The sequence below is a fragment of the Barbus barbus genome, assembly GCF_936440315.1.
Source record: "Barbus barbus genome assembly, chromosome: 26".
NCBI classification, from domain to species: domain Eukaryota; kingdom Metazoa; phylum Chordata; class Actinopteri; order Cypriniformes; family Cyprinidae; genus Barbus; species Barbus barbus.
The window spans coordinates 19,672,704-19,690,973 of record NC_136754.1 but is presented as its reverse complement, the minus strand read 5'-3'; the positions used below and the strand labels follow the sequence as shown (position 1 = coordinate 19,690,973).

The 18,270-nt window shown below is 35.8% G+C and overlaps 1 protein-coding gene across 1 annotated transcript in view; it reads right to left on the bottom strand.

Moving 5' to 3' along the window:
* ntng1b (netrin g1b) overlaps nucleotides 1-18,017 on the bottom strand; it is a gene marked incomplete at both ends in the record, with an annotated part of 61,520 nt that extends 43,503 nt beyond the window's left edge. The window contains one exon of the mRNA XM_079379928.1: nucleotides 17,772-18,017. Coding sequence (XP_079236054.1) covers nucleotides 17,772-18,017 — 246 coding nt within the window. The remainder of the gene's footprint in view (nucleotides 1-17,771) is intronic.
* Nucleotides 18,018-18,270: the final 253 nt, after the last annotated feature.

The following is an 18,270-nucleotide window of genomic DNA, read 5'->3' as shown; positions in this document are numbered from 1 at the left end:
GTGTAACTGCATTATGGCAATAGCAAAATCAACTATCCATCCATTATAAGTCGGACATAAGAGGCTGTTAATATAGTAGAAATGAGTAGAGGCTTTGACCCGGAAACAGTATTCCTTGCATCATGACTAAAAATAAAATATTAAATATTGTAAAATTATATTAAAAAAATATTTTTTTTTTGTTAACTGAAATTAATCTGAATAAAAGTCCTTATAATCTTAAACATCCAAAAATCATTGTCTTCTGTATAATATTGATGAGGAGAGACCAAGGCTATTTGTCAAAATGCACAGGCTATATCCCAGTAGCTAAAAGTCCAATCAACACTATTTTTTTCCTGTATCAGTGGTTTAATATGTCGTTTCAAACACCTAGTTCAAATTCTTAAATTCTTTAATTCTTAATCTTGTGAAACTAAAATTTCAATAATCGGGGATGCACATAAGTAGTACACAGGTACATATGCACGACCAAAAAAAAAAAAAGTGCTGGGTAAATAAGTTCAGACCACTCATTTGCGTACCGAAATGGTTGGCAGCTGTTATCACACAATCATCGTTTTAGATTGACTAACTGTAATAATATATAAGATTTACAATCGAACTGACAACATAATGCGCTAATGGTTTCAGAGCAAAACGCAAAACTATGACATTTCATATATTGATGCGCTTCACTTGGCAGCACAAAAACACATAGGGAGCACATATAGTTACTTACTGGCAACTTGGCAAAGTAAAAGCTTGCTGATTTTAGGTTTGAAAATGAGGAAAATGTATATAAAAATAAAAAGTAAAAAATAAATAAAATAAAAAGTAAACAGCACTGTATTTTTTTGAAATCTACTATAAAACAACTATTTTTATTTAACAGTCACTTTTTAAAATATAATAATATTTTCACACGTTATTTATTATTATATAATACTTTTTGTATTATAATTATTATTAAATAATTGTATTGTGATAATGATTATTATTTTATATATATATATATATATATATATATATATATATATATATATATATATATATATATATATATATATATATATATATACACACACTCACCTAAAGGATTATTAGGAACACCATACTAATACTGTGTTTGACCCCCTTTCGCCTTCAGAACTGCCTTAATTCTACGTGGCATTGATTCAACAAGGTGCTGAAAGCATTCTTTAGAAATGTTGGCCCATATTTATAGGATAGCATCTTGCAGTTGATGAGATTTGTGGGATGCACATCCAGGGCACGAAGCTCCCGTTCCACCACATCCCAAAGATGCTCTATTGGGTTGAGATCTGGTGACTGTGGGGGCCATTTTAGTACAGTGAACTCATTGTCATGTTCAAGAAACCAATTTGAAATGATTCGAGCTTTGTGACATGGTGCATTATCCTGCTGGAAGTAGCCATCACAGGATGGGTACATGGTGGTCATAAAGGGATGGACATGGTCAGAAACAATGCTCAGGTAGGCCGTGGCATTTAAACGATGCCCAATTGGCACTAAGGGGCCTAAAGTGTGCCAAGAAAACATCCCCCACACCATTACACCACCACCACCAGCCTGCACAGTGGTAACAAGGCATGATGGATCCATGTTCTCATTCTGTTTACGCCAAATTCTGACTCTACCATCTGAATGTCTCAACAGAAATCGAGACTCATCAGACCAGGCAACATTTTTCCAGTCTTCAACCATCCAATTTTGGTGAGCTCGTGCAAATTGTAGCCTCTTTCTCCTATTTGTAGTGGAGATGAGTGGTACCCGGTGGGGTCTTCTGCTGTTGTAGCCCATCTGCCTCAAGGTTGTGCGTGTTGTGGCTTCACAAATGCTTTGCTGCATACCTCGGTTGAAACGAGTGGTTATTTCAGTCAAAGTTGCTCTTCTATCAGCTTGAATCAGTCGGCCCATTCTCCTCTGACCTCTAGCATCAACAAGGCATTTTCGCCCACAGGACTGCCACATACTGGATGTTTTTCCCTTTTCACACCATTCTTTGTAAACCCTAGAAATGGTTGTGCGTGAAAATCCCAGTAACTGAGCAGATTGTGAAATACTCAGACCGGCCCGTCTGGCACCAACAACCATACCACGCTCAAAATTGCTTAAATCACCTTTCTTTCCCATTCTGACATTCAGTTTGGAGTTCAGGAGATTGTCTTGACCAGGACCACAACCCTAAATGCATTGAAGTAACTGCCATGTGATTGGTTGATTAGATAATTGCATTAATGAGAAATTGAACAGGTGTTCCTAATAATCCTTTAGGTGAGTGTATATATATATATATATATATATTTTTTTTTTTTATATTTCATGGGTCACAGAATGTGCAGTGTGAGCAAATCAAATCTCCAGGCACTCTCATGAGAACCAGACTGAAAAACTCATGTGCACCCCTGAATATAATATTAAATATTCAACTACATAATGCATTTTAAAAGAGTGGCTACTGGCCACTGTCCCTTCACTGCCAAACCTACACAGGGCAGTGTGAATTCCTTTCCTTCAGACACTCTGGCCCAGCAACACCTCAGGCTGACAAGTCCACACGGACACTAGTACTTGTACTAAAGAAAAGTCTCAAGTCATTAAAGCAACTATTGTCCCCACATGCCACATGAAGTGCTCCAGTGTTTATGACCGTGGCATTTTATGAAGTACATTACTCATAAAGTACCTCTCCAGAAACTGTCCAAACAAATGCGTCTTTCAACTGCTTCAGTGCTTTTGTATTTCTCTGAGTGAAGAGGCTTTCAGCATCTGTGACCCCTGTGATCCTGAACAAGCCTTCAGTCCAGCACTTGCTCTCTTCGGATGCAGGTCTGACACATGCTCATGAGGCTCTGCCTCAAAGACTGCCAAGCTGCTCAGATCAGAAGGAGGATGGGAAATTCACTGTGCCAGCCAGCAGGCCAGACTCTGAAAGGAATCCCTTGCCGTCTGGAGCACGTTGCTGGCAGACAGTTTGCGCAGGATTGCCAAAAGCCCTTAGTTTCATTAATTTATTTGTTGGATCTTGGCTTCAGCTTGGCCTTTTGGGGAAATGAGACTGATAAGGCAAGTTGATTCCAGGTAATCTATGTCTGGTTGGTTTTCACATAACACCAAGAATGTAATGTATAGCGTGGTTTAGAATAAAATTATAAAAGGTATAAAAGTAATACATTTTGGGAAACCTCATTAAAAGCCATAGTGTATACAACCCAAATTCTAGAAATGTTGGGACTTTTTTAAATTTGAATAAAATTAAAGGTAAAAGACTTTCAAATCACACGAGCCAATATTTTATTCACAATAGAACAGAAAACATAAATGTTTAAACAGAGAAATTTCACACTTTTATCCACTAAATGAGCTCATTTCAAATTTGATGCCTGCTACAGGTCTCAAAAAAGTTGGCATTACTAAATGGGCCCAGGAATACTTCCAGAAACCACTGTCGGTAAACAAAATCTGCCATGCCATCTGCAGATGACAACTAAAATTCTATCATGCAAAAAGGAAACTATATGTGAACATGGTCCAGAAGCGTCGTCATGTCCTGTGGGCCAAGACTCATTTAAAATGGACTGTTTCAAAGTGGAAAAGTGTTCTATGGTCAGACGAGTCCAAATTTGACATTTTTGTCAGAAATCACGGATGCTGTGTCCTCCGGGCTAAAGAGGAGGGAGACCTTCCAGCGTGTTATCAGTGTTCAGTTCAAAAGCCAGCATCTCTGATGGTATGGGGGTGCAGAAGTGCATATGGTATGGGCAGCTTGCATGTTTTGGAAGGCACTATGAATGCTGAAAGGTATATAAAGGTTTTAGAGCAACATATGCTCCCTTCCAGATGACGTCTATTTCAGGGAAGGCCTTGTGTATTTCAGCAGGACAATGCAAAACCACATACTGCAGCTATTACAACAGCATGGCTTCGTAGTAGAAGAGTCTGGGTGCTGAATTGGCCTGCTTGCAGTCCACATCTTTTAACCCCCTGGGGTCGAAGCCCGCATCGGGCTGTCTCGTATTTTCTTTATGACTAGGGATGGGTACCGTTTATGAAAGACCGGAGTATCGATAAGCTCTGACGTTATCGGTACTTCTGTCGGTATTGGAGAAATTAAGAAAACACACATACATTTATTGTTGCGCTCTCTCTCTCTCTCTCTCTCTCTCTCTCTCTCTCTCTCTCTATATATATATATATATATATATATATAATGTCGCCAGCTGTTTTTATGTGCAATAATATTCAAACATTTGTCTATGATGCATTTGTGCTATGCGCAATTCAGAAGCGAGATCGCGCTCACGCGGAGGAGCTTCAGCACACGCAACATGAAAGTCCTGTTTAATTATGATAGAGGAGAGAACCAACTATTCAAACATCTGCTCACACTTTAGGCCTGTGGCTGTTATATTAAGCTAAGTATTTTTTTTTCTCGATTTTGGCTTCCAAGGATCATAGCCGCATTTCTTCTAGCACAACTCCCTTCCCTTCATAGCGGCGCAGATTCGTTCCTCCGAACCAAAACTTAACATCTGAATCAGCTCAATCAGTGATTGTTACAAAATGCCGTCTTTACTGTTGCTACATTGCAGGACATATTTGATAGTAAAACGTTGAAAGTACAATCTGCTGTTCCCCAGGCTGAAATGTGTGTGCGCGCGTGTGCCTGCGCAACGGCGTGCTCCAAAACGGACAAGCAAAAGTACACTTTGAGCTTCGGGCGCGTCGAAATAACACACAAAAATATGCCAAAAAATACACACACAATGTGTCAAAATGGCCGGTTATGAGAGTCTTCACTTTTATGTTTTAAGTGGACGAGAACAGTTGGGAGAAAATCCGATGCGTGTCAGTATATTGTCTTAAAGTGTCAGACTGGAGTTTGAGCCATCAACGTTAAACAAAGAACAAAATGCAAAGAGAAAATCACCCACAGCTCTTAATCTGAACAACGTTATAGCTTTAATAAACATAAATCTATCAGTACATACAGTGAAAACTATGCAGTGCTCATTTACATTTGATTACTTTTGTAACTATTACTTACCTGAACATTAATATTAGTAGACCTTCATGGAAAAATGAAAGCACTGTTTATTTCATTTCGTTTGTGTGTTTGTTTTATTGTATTTGTCAGTTTGTTTTACTTTGTTTCTTTGTTCATGTTGTTACTGTATCTTATCTTATGTATATAAAACACTAAAAATGCCTGCACTTCATCAATTTGTAAATGCACCAGTGTGCAGGTATTTTTAGTGTTTTATATACATAAGATAAGATACTGTAAGAATATGAACAAAGAAACAAAGTAAAACAAAAAGTACCGATAAGAATACCGTTAAAGTACCGGATCGATAAGCAGTATCGATAAGAGTAGTAATACCGTTAAAACCTTAACGATACCCATCCCTATTTATGACCGTGAAAAGAACTAAAAATACTCTGTCAGTTTTGATCGTACAGATAAGAATAAGGTATCATTTGAAACTGCAAAGGGCCTACTTTTATTTCTGTATAGTCATAATAACAACGAAACAATGTGCTTTTTTAAAATTAATAAAATAAACAGGGTGTGTTCTCTGCCGGCTCTATCTCTGTCACCTCTCTTCAAAAACAATATGAATCTCCGCGAATACTCGCCTCAAATACATGAGAAATATATGTATAGAAAGCTTGGAATTTCTACTTTTAAATGAAGCAAGTCACGTCTAAAACAAATATTCTGTGATAAAGTAATCCGTATGAAACCAATGCGTTTCAACGCATTATTTCTAATGCGGTCACGCCCACGCGCGTGAAATATTCTTCTCAGCTCTTTTCAACATAATAATAATAATAATAAATGTTTTTTTGAGCAGCAAATCAGAATATTAGAATGATTTCTGAAGGATCATGTGACTGGAGTAATGATGCTAAAAAGTCAGCTTTGATTGTTCCTAATAAACTGTTTAACTGCACTCGCAAGTGAATCTCAAGTTATTTTGTGTGATAGCTAAATATATTCTAAATAAACTACAAACAAAAAATATATACATTTATTTTGTCCTCACATTCTTTCTGGTAACTCTTCCCTCTCAGTCACATACCTGACTGAATGGCTCATTATACAGTTTATTATGCGGGCCTTTGTCTTCTTAGGTGAGAATCTCAGCATTATCCAGGATAGTTCACACCCTCTCGCACAGACCATTTCTACTCAAGAAAATTTAAATCCATATATTGTTTTCTGTGAGCAAGTAAACAAGATGATTTTTCACATTATTTTGAAGCAAAAACTCTAGACTACAAGATCCAATTCTCAAAGGTCTTGTGAACAAATGTTCTGAATGTTTTTTATGGCCTTATTTTGGTGAATTCAACATTTTAGTTTTTCACTAACCACGCATAAATGTTGCTTTCTCAAAAACACAATCATGCACAGAAATGCTGCTCACATATTATTGTAGCCCAGTTTGTGCTGATTACAGTGTTATTAGACTTTAGCCATTTATATTTTTATAAGCAACTGAAAAAAACACAAATGTCAGGGCATGTCAAAACTTCTCCAGGCCTTCTCCTTTTGTGGTTTTGGCCCCCAAAACACCCTCAGATCCCAGGGGGTTAACCAAAAATACGTCAAAGATGACCACAAACTCTTTAGCAGCTGGAAAACTATATCAGGCAAGAATGGGACCAAATTCCAACACCAAAACTCCAGAAACTCATAACCTCGATGCCAAGACTTCTTCAAACTGTTTTGAAAAGAAGAGGAGGTGCTACACCATGTTAAACATGCCCCCGTCCCAACTATTTTGAGACCTGTAGCAGGCATCAAATTTGAAATGATCTAATTTTGTGCATAAAATTGTAAAGTTTCTCAGTTTAAACATTATCTATGTTCTATTGTGAATAAAACATTGGCTCATGTGATTTTAAATTCTTTTAGTTATCATTTTATTCAAATTTAAAAAGACGTCCCAACATTTCCGGAATTCGGGTTGTACAATACCATGCATATAGATTATTGACATTTACAGTATTTCTAATACATAGATAGATAGATAGATAGATAGATAGATAGATAGATAGATAGATAGATAGATAGATAGATAGATAGATAGATATTTCTAAAACACAGCTACTTGAATTTTTTGACTTTTCAAATAACAGAAATCTGTGGATTATTCATAAATAAATAACAGAAATATGTGGATTATTTATATTTATACAGAACTTCTCACAGAAGTTTACAATATGTGCATACACACAAGATATGTTTACATACCTCATTCAAATGTTAATGAATTTTGAGTATTTTAAATGAGCAAATGTGTGCCTGAGATATTAATTACTTTTAATTAATTAATTAATTAATAATAATTATTATCACTACTGTTACTACTACTACTACTTATTAACAATGTGAAAATAATCCAATGTGGAATAATATTAATATTTTATATGTAAAATTCATTCATTCATTTATTGTTTGCTGTCATAACAGGGTTTTGTGGTTTTGGTATTTCACATCTCTTTCTCATTCTCAGCACATCCACAATGGGATTACTGGTCCTGGAAACCGCCAGTCTTGTTTATACATCTCTGCATTATTTATCTCGTTATCTTTGCTCATTCACTGAGAAATTAAACGTCTGGAAGCTTCAAAGTCATATGTCCCCACACAATGGTATTTTATCCTCATCCAAATACAGGCTGAGAGAAAGTACCATATGGATTACAGAAAAATTGTATTTAAGAATATTTCTGACAGGAAATTGCCTTTGTGGCCTTGTTGAGCATGAAATTGTTTGCCCTTATTGAATAGTTGCATAAGTGCGGTGCTCAAACCAAAAGCCACCTTGTCAGGGCTTGTCATGTTGTCATTGTCCGTAGAGTGTTTTGTACTAAATTCAGTGACTGACAATTGAACCACCAAACAAGAGGCTCTATAAATAACTCTGCTTATCATTGCCAAGCAAAGACAATTCTGCCATAAAGCCTGTCAATATTCAGATGATCTCAGAGCAGCTCTAAGCCGCATGCTCATCCTCGTTTCCTTGCTTAAGCTGCCTGGAGACCGCATGGTAATCTGGCACCTCTGTTCACTTTCATGCATTCTGTGAGAGCAGGTCAGAGTTCAGAAGAATTATAGTAATCTAGTGACTCAGAGCACTGCTGTCCATTGTGCTATATATGCTCATCAGCTCTGATGGAGTCTCACTTTCGGGGTCTGGACCACTCTGAAGCAAATTCAAATTAGAATTTGTATTCCAATGTAATTTCTAATAGATGGACCAATAGGTGGTCTTAGTATTTGTTGTGTAGAGCCATCCAATATGTAGGTGAGCTTGTTTCTTCATTAGAACAGATTTGGAGAAATTGAGCTTTAATTCACCTAATTTATGGACTGAAGTCTAGTGGATTATTTATAGATTATTCTGATGTTTGGATTCTCATTCTGATTGCACCCATTCACTGCAGAAGATACATTGGTAGCAAGTGATGTAATGATACATTTCTCCAACTTTGTTCCAATGAAGAAACAGAACTTTTTAATTTTTGGATTTTGGATAAACTATTCCTTTAAAGGGATGGTATACCCAAAATATTGTTCCAAACTTGAATTTTGTTGGTTTTGGTGAACACACACAAATATTTTTGAAGAATGCAGGTAACAAAATAGTTGCCATTGACTTCAATTGTTTTTTTCCCTTCTTCTCCGTACTATATGGAAGTCAATAGCTACTAGCAACTCTTTGGCAAAGACCCGGTCAAATTGCTTAATATGTTTTGTTTTTCCCCCCCGTGTTATTACTCTTACTTTTAATAATAATAAAGGCCTTCTGAAGCGAAGTGATGCGTTTGTGTAAATTAGAAAATACTAAATACTGTATGATTACGTCGTATATCATGCACTGGAATGCCACTCTCGTGAATGTGCGTATAACAGTTAGCTGAAGCAAAATATTACATTTTTAGTTTTAAATATGGATATTTTTCTTATACAAACGCATTGCTTTGTGTCAAAAGACCTTTATCAACCCCCCAGAGCAGTGTGGAGCACTTTTTATGATGGATGGATGCACTTCATTGGACTTCAAAATCTTGTCTACAATTCACTGCCATTATAAAGCGTGAAAGAGCCAGGACATTTTTTAATATTACTCAGATATATATATATATTTTGAAGAATTTTAGTAATCAAACATTTAACGATAGTCACTGACCTCCATAGTATAGAAAAAACTACCATTAACTATTTGATTATTCACATTCTTCAAAATATCTTCTTTTCTGTTCAACAGAAGAAAGAAACTTATACAGGTTTAGAACAAAATGCGGCATGTGTGCTCCATTTACTTAATATATATAATGGCATTCAGCATCCAAATACCAGAAATTGTGTCATATACACATAACCGTTACCATCTTAAATAGAACAAGCTATTAGAATTTGATGAAAAAGTTTTTTTTTCAGTTTATTCATAATGGCAAGTCTTTCCTTGGAGATTTTTCAGCATTCTTTGAAATGATTTAATATTCGCTAGACTTCAAAAGTACCATTGTCTCTTGTCCCACTTTAGTAGTCATAATTGATCTTTAAAATCTTGCAAGAACATCCTTGTACTCACAGCCCCTCCCCAAAACAATTAGAATAGATGTAGAGTAATTGAACATTTTGTTTTAATTAACAAGATTAATGTGTTATGCTAAAACCGGTTTATTAATATCGCAATCTAGCTTTGTTGGCAAAATTATGTTGTGAAGCCTCAATATCAAATTATCATCCCTAACAGGTCGTTCTGTATATCTGTTTGCACGGTACAATGAATGGACAAAGGGAGAGAACTTTGCATTGTTTTGTGTTTTATGCTGTATTTTTGTTGATGTTGCAAACAAGCTGAAGATGTAAGGTGAGAGAGAACTAGAGGAGAAAAGGCTCATCTACATGTTTTTGGACACATTCCCTTGTTGCTGCAGCTAAAAATAATATCAGGGTTAACTCCCTGCTGCAAAAAAGCTGTCCCATACACTCCATCTTCTGCTATGTGTGTGTGCAGCCCAGACTCCCACCTCTGTGTAGGTGATAAATGAGTGAAAGAGGTGATAGATCATAAAACACAACAGATTCATTGCTATTGTGGAACCACAGGTCATATTGTCCTCATGCTCAAGCTTCATATAGAGTGAGGTAATATTTAGGGTGCACAAATTAGACCAACAATGACTGTTTGTTTTCTCTTTGTAATAATAGTGTCCAATGTCACTTTTCTAAGGACACTATGACCAGCAGCATCACGGCCATTTAATTTGAGGGAATGCATCATCTCAGAATTGAAACCAAGTTGAATTTAATGCAGCTTCTGAAAAAAAAAATTGTATCTTCGATAATTGCTAATCAATTAGTGGCAGAAGTTATGCACTCACATACATTTTAGTCATCTTTGACTCAAACATGCAGCATGTTTTTTTTTCTTCAATTTATTAAAACTTAATGATAAATAATAATGATATGTTTGTTATAGGAATAGGTATAGGAATCGAGTTTGTACGGAAACAGATTTGCAGAAATTGACATCACATTACAGTAGATTGCATTACATTACATCACTGACAAACATTACAATAACATTTTAATGATCCTTTTTTTCTTCAAAACAAGAACACTTCCCAATCTGTTGTACCCCCAAAATAATGTATTTAAGAGAATTACACATCTATACAGTTAGAGGGTGCATCCATTAGCGGTTGTAATTTAATGTAGGAGTCATGCCGATTATTATGTTTTTATGGGCTGTTTGAGCTCATTCTGATGGCACCCATTCACTGCTTTGTGCAAGTGATGTAATTCAAATTTTTTCCAAATTTGTTCTGATGAAGAAACAATCTCATCTACATCTTGGATAGCCCCAAGGGTGAGTACATTTTTACTGTAAAATACTATCCAATTTATGGATTGTGTAAAAAGAAATAAAAATATGAATGATAATTTATGGTGAAAAACATTAAAGGGAAAACCCCATAATCCCTGCATGAGACATGCTACACATGTATATGTATATATATATATATATATATATATATATATATATATATGCTACACTATATATATATATATATAATTAATATAAATTACTTATATTATGTTAATACAAATATTAAGGACAGCTGGACAAGTCCAAGGTTTTTCACATTTATTTTTCTTGCACTATACTGATTATGCAAATGCAATATGCAATGGCCATGAAAGTTTCTCTTCTCTTTAGTGTTATTAGAGGCGATATTACTGATCCACACTGGAATATAACTGCTGGCTGGGTTCACAAGATGCCTTTTGTGTTTTTAGCTTAGATTATTTCAAACAATCTCTCTCCCCAGGAATATGTTTTAAGTCTTGCACCGCTAGCTGCTTAAAATTCCTGTCATGAATCTACCTGTGGGCAGACTTTTCTGAAATCTAAGACATCTTCAGGAAAACAGTAACTTCAATAAGATAAGTTTGAGTCAGATTTCCCCACAGACATACTTAATATTCGAGAAACAGTAAATTATACGCAGTATTTTAAATACACCCTGTTATTCACTTATAGACAGAAGATTCTACTGGTGGTTAATTTTAAGGAAAATAACTTTTCTCATAACAATGCATATGTGTCATAATACAAACGCTTAATTGGGTTTTATCTATATTTAAAGGTGCGGTCATTTTCTTTTGCTTTCCTTGTGCTGACTGATGTGAAAATCATCTTGGACTTACACTCTTAAAAATACAGGTGCTTAAAAGGTTCTTCACAGCGATGCCATAGAAGAGCCATTTTTGGTTCCACAAAGAACCATTCAGTCAAAGGTTCTTTAGGGAATCGTTTGTCTCAACCTCAGACGTCACGCCCACGCACCGTTGGATAAACATCTGATGCATATGGCACCCTTTTCTGGAAACACTTCAGGAATATCGAAGTTGTAATCTGACTGGTTGAATTAAACCAGATTTCAGAGAGATGCGAGTGTCACGTTTACTTTCGGTTCGCCGGGAAACTCCCAAACCCCCCTCACGAAAGAAGAAAGCCGTCGTGTTTACAACTGTGACAACAAACAATTATCAGTGTCAACTAAATGCTGGATTTTCAAAATTATGTGAAATATTTAAAGTTCGCGGCATAGAATGTTTAAAATACATCCGAGTTTCACACACTGGTTTGTTATGGTGGTGACATTTCCACACCCCTAAACGTGACGCTAAACGAAACGAACTATGATTGGTTGTTTGACATGTCGGTCAAACGGCCTCATGGGCGGGCCTTGGCCAATGAAAGCGGACATATATTCCAGACCTTCTGCCGTCAGTCTGAAGGTCTGGCTACGCGAGACTAGGGTATCGTCTCTTTCTTACCTTTTTATAATCTGAAGGACTGTCTTTCGCCACAAAGAACCTTTTGTGAAACAGAAAGGTTCTTTGGATGTTAAAGGTTCTTCATGGAACCATTTAGATAAAAAGGTTTTTCTATGGCATCATGAAGCACCTTTATTTTTAAGAGTGTAACTCACACCTACTGATTTGAATGCAGCATCATGCTAATGAAAAAGTGTTAATTTACCGATTCCACTGTAGAAATATGCTATAAAAAGTTAGATATAATTAAAATACTCTGTGAATTGAAAAACAAAAAATGGTGTAGAAACTATTTTCACTTTTCACACAAAATTCACTGGTAGTCAATTTCACAATTAATTACAAATAAATTGTAAAATAATAATAACACACTGAATTAAATGTAAAATTATAAAGTAGAAAGACTGAAATATATTAAAATATTATTGTAAAATGTTTTTAGAACTTTGAACATTTTTTACTGTGTAAAAGTGATTTTAATGTCTGATGGCAAATTTCTCCATATAGAATAAAACCATGCAAGTTTTATTAAATGCCAAGTCTTCATCTCATGTAAAGCCGGGCTCACACTGTGCGATTTTTAAAAGTCTTTTGCGATTGTTGCTTGTCACACTGTACGAACATGATCCCCATGTCAGACTATAGGATCTCAGTTGTCTTAATGTCAAACTGTACGACAGTGAAGACGCGATAAAAACGGACGTACTCAAGCAGAATTGTCCGGAGTTTTACGTCATCAATACGTGACCCGCGTTCTCTCCCTATAATGGTAGCTAGCAAACAACAGCAACATGTAGCGTTAGTTTTATTAATTACATGCCTTGATGTTAAAAAAAAAAAAAAAAACGAAAAAGACTACGTGTGTGGAGCAAGTCATGGCTGGGCAAAAGAGGACTTTATGGACTTCCAGTTCTACAGAGCGAACTTGAGGTAATTTTGTTATTCGAGTTTAAACATCCTGCCCCTTAATAAATAAACTTTAAGTAAACTTTACCTTGTACATGTATTGTTTTTACAAATAATGAATGGTTTGAAGTTGTCGCGCTAATTGCGTCATCAAGTTCAGTGCTCCTATTGGTTCTTGGTTTGACGGTCGTCGTAGGAGATGTCACACTGCAGGAAACTTGAGGAAAGTGTCTGAAATCTTCTGACACTGCCAGAATTTAATCGGAGGAAAAAAATGATCGCAACGGCCATTAATCGGCTGTCGGTGAACATGTCAAACCAGCGATCTAGACAACCGATTTTAGCCTAGGATTATAGGAATCTTTTAGGAATTTAGGATTTTCAAAATTTGTCTCAGACGAACAAATCGTGGCCAAAATCGCACAGTGTGAGCCGGGCTTAAGTGAAAAGATGACTCCACATTTAATGATTTGATGTGGCATTTAAATAAATACTATTTAGCTTATTAAAAGCAGTTTCTTTCTTGCTTTGTAAATGTTCAAAATTTCTTACACACACACACACACACACACACACACACACACACACACACACACTAAATGTCCTGTTATGAAGTGTTCATTCAGGTTTCATACAGCTGTCCCCACAATTCAAATAGGTAAATGAACACTAATGTATTTATTTATTTAATGTAAAAAATGCAGAATGTTTTCTGTGAGGGTTATATTTAGGGGATAAAAAATATCATTAGCTTGGTATAAAAGCCATTGTGTATACGGAAAGTCCTCATAGTGATAGTTGTACCAACGTGTGCGTGCGTGTTTGTGTTCATTGAATTTATATTCCACACAAGGTGAACTGTTGAGCATGTTGGGATGGGGCCCACAGCAGTGCTTTATTTCCTTGTTTACTTTACACCAGTCGTCTGTGTTCTTCTAACTCACATTAGGGGGGTTACTCATAAAAATTTCATAGCATCTTAAATTAACCATCTGCTGTTCCTTTTCCCTTTATCATATTTGATCATGCCAGGAACTTTAAGCTTCTTAGCAAACACAACTGATTGAATCTTTTAATGGATAGAAGCCATGTGTGGAGTTAGTAAATTAGTTTAACTGTGTAATTATATCAGAAATATTGCACTCGCCTCCCACTATAAAAAGCCTAATGAGGCATCAAGAGAAAATATTGCTGAGTAACAAGATACTCTGTGTTCTGTACCAGCAACCACTGAGCATTGCTATTGTGCCCTTGAGCACTGCACTTAACACATAACTCCTCATTGCTGTTACATGACACCCCTGTTTCCCCAACCTCACTTCCCCCAAGGCACAATGGAATAGAAAAATCAGCTCTCATTGCTTCGCCGGCTACGAGATCAGCATGGACCTCCGTGACTGGCTTGTTATCTCAAATGATGCTGACCTTACATAGGTTAGACTGACCCGAAGCACTGTAATGCTGACGTCCATTAGACTGACTGTCAGTTTGTTATCAGATTACTGTAATGAAAACGTGTCAATATTTTACAACAAGCTATAGCTGGCTGTAATTGACCTAATGCAAAGGTACACACAGTGGACAGATATATTGGACAAACAGAAACTGGTTTGTGATCCTGAGAAGAATTATAGAAAAAAATGACAAAAATGCCTATTTGAGTGTTTAATCTTATCATTATACATTACTGACACTCTCTCCTCCAATTTGATACTGTTAAGTGCTTTGACACAATCTGTATTGTTAAAAGCGCTATATAAATAAAGGTGACTTGACTTGTCAAGTCACTTTTATTTATATAAAGTTTAGTTTAAATAGTATCTGTGAAATCAAATTGATGATAATCGCTGGAAATTAAGTGTCCCCAACTGACTATTATTCATAGTTTTCACCATAATAATGGAAAACGTGTTGTCTAGTAATGTGACAACTAGTCTATTTTAATCCAGTGAATATTTGTCAGGGTAGGTTTATTTTTTGAAAAGGGGTTGACATGATATGGATCTTCTCATGTTATATGGGGTAAGTTGTCACAAGGAGAATCTGCCTGTTATGATTTTTCAGCAAAAGCATTTATGAAACATGAAACAAATAATTGTTATGGCCAAAAGAGATTGTGATTTTATTACATTTATAAATAATATAAAATGTATAAATCATAAAATTACAACACAAAACGCACAACAACTTTTATGAAGAATAACCTTGTCGCAAAATTATACCTTTGCTTACGTCCAACTTTACAGTCCACCATCAAAAATATGATGATGTTGGAGTATTCTTGTTAATACTCCAACATCATCATATAATATTCTTGTTAAATAAATATTCTAATTAACTGGTGATTGAAACTAACATACAAAGCAACTGCTAGAGAAAATACACATTTGTGTAACTGAACTTTTAACTCAAAACTCTATAGTTGCTGAGATGTAGCTCTGTGACATCCAGCCGCGGTCTCTACTGTACAGTGCATAGAGACCAAAGACCCATTTACCGCTTTCCTATTTCTGACATTTTATCACTGCTGGACACTATTTCTTGGATGCACTTCCAAATAAAGCCCCTCATGAATAAAATACATTACCTTCAAACATGTTAAATAATTCACGTTTCACTTATATCAGGTGATGTGTCACTCTACATGCCAAGAGTCTCTTGCGTCTTCTCCGGGTTGATTTGCCGATCCACAGTTTATTGTAAATGTCACTGAAACTGTAGAGGTGTATGTATGCATATATGCATGCTCATTTTTAGTAGTATCTTTTTATTAGTATACTGTTATATGATGTGTTAACTGTACTTATCATGCTAGCATATTAACACCTTGCTGCAGTTCTGTTGACCATCTGTGAGATTTTCACAAGAGTATGTTGTGAATTCAGTGAGCATGCAATAGATTAATATTTAAAGAACATTTTATGACCTTGCCTCCTTCGGTGTATGTGTGCCGTCAATGCTGTACACATAAAAAAAGAAAAGATGTCTAGCTTTGTAACATGTTGCATGGATAACATTTTTGATGCTTCACCTGGGTTTATTTTGCCCAATATTTAATTTATGTTATTGCTAAAGTAGACTTAGGAATTTGAAATATTTTTTGAAAGAAGCTCTTTATGCTCACCAAAGCTGCATTTATTTGATCAAAAATAAATAAACCAATTATATTGTGAAATATTATTACAGTTTAAAATAACCGTTTTCTACAGTAATATATTTTAAAGTGTAATTTATTCCTGTGATGGCAAAGCTGAATTTTCAGTAATCATTTCTCCAGTCTTCTCTTTTCCAGTCTTCAGTGTCACATGATCCTTCAGAAATCGAACAATCTAATCTAATATGCTGACTTGGTGCTCATGAAAAATGTATCATTATTATAAATGTTGAAAACAGTTGGACTGCTTTATATTTGGTGGAAACGATAATACATTAATTAGAAATTAATAATACAATTTTTTATAAATCTTTTGTAACATTATAAATTGACCAATTTAATGTCTCCTCGCTGAATAAAAAGTATTCATTTCTTAAAAAAACAAAATCTCAAACTTTTGACTCCAAACTTTTGAACTGTAGTAAATAGCAATGGATTCTATTTACACTACGTTAAAAAAGCAAGATGTTCTGCTATTTATACAACTTATTGCAAATAGTGGCAATTATCTGCAACTCAATATTGTAGTACATTATAAAACACTATGCAATAATAACGTATTGAATGTAATTTATAATTTTAATTCAAATTAGTAAATGGATGCCACATTATTGGGACAATAAAGCCCTCCCTACACCTCCCCGATACTTTAATTTCAACTTTTTGATTATTTCCTTCATTTTTATTGAAAATTGCCTTTCTGATGTGACATAAGATTTGAAAAGGAAGAAATTTTTTTTGGCAAAAGGCAGGTACGAACTCGGGTTGATCGCGTCAAAAAGCTCACACTTTACCATCTACGCCGCTGGAGCTGATGTTTAACAAGAGTCTTTTGTAGTGTTGACTACCCCAATCACATGTTGGTGGGCGGAGTTAGTGTAAATAGCCTCTGCCAAGAAGGTGATCTATTTGCACTTAGTGTAAATACACTCCGATAAAAAAAAAATCTGCACACTAAAAATTTTTTAAATTCATGATCCACTGAAAAATAATATTTTACTGAAGATTATCATATAAAGTGACAACAGAACAGCACTTTATATTTATGTTCAGTAAAATACTATTTTACAATTGATCTTGAACATCAAATCTGTTTGGTGTGCAGATTTCTTTTTCTGTTTGTTTTTCATGAGTTAAATGAGAGACATGAAATCAGCAAAGTTATGTAAATTGTTGCCTGTCACAATGGAGAAACATGTTGACTGCTGAGTGCCGCGATTGACCAATCAGAATCAAGTATTCTAGCCATGTAATACAAGCAATGTAGTGTGCTGTTGTATACTGGTTATGTGATTCTCTTAGTCACTCATTAAGTTTGGAAAAATGTATCAAACTCACCAGGGCGCAGTACATCTCAGGTGGGTCTCCGCAGGTAATGTTGGGTGGGTCCAGAGACACAGTCAGGTATTTGGTCATATCAGTGGCCTCAGGCTGGCAGGCCATGTAGTGCCAGGCCAGGCGGTCCTCTGCATAGACCTGGGACTTACAAACATCATAGTGCCCCCATGAGGCCGGGTAATGCTGTGTGGCATGACACCAACTCACCCACAGGGCCTGTAGTACAAACCCTAGCAGTAAGTACATGGTTGCGCCTTTCTTCTGATGCCTCATTAAATGGAGTCTGATAGATAATAAGCAGGCAGAGGATGATGAGGCAGACTGCCTCTGTGGTAACACTGAACTTTAAAGTGGAAAAAAGGCTGGCATCTGTGCCAGTTTTGACTCAGCTTCCTTAGGCCACTCTAATGTCACTCATTTATTTCTTTTCGTCTGATTGTGTTGCAGGGGCGCTTGAACGTGTTTTGAAAGATGCAGTAAGCACGGGTCACTGATGTGA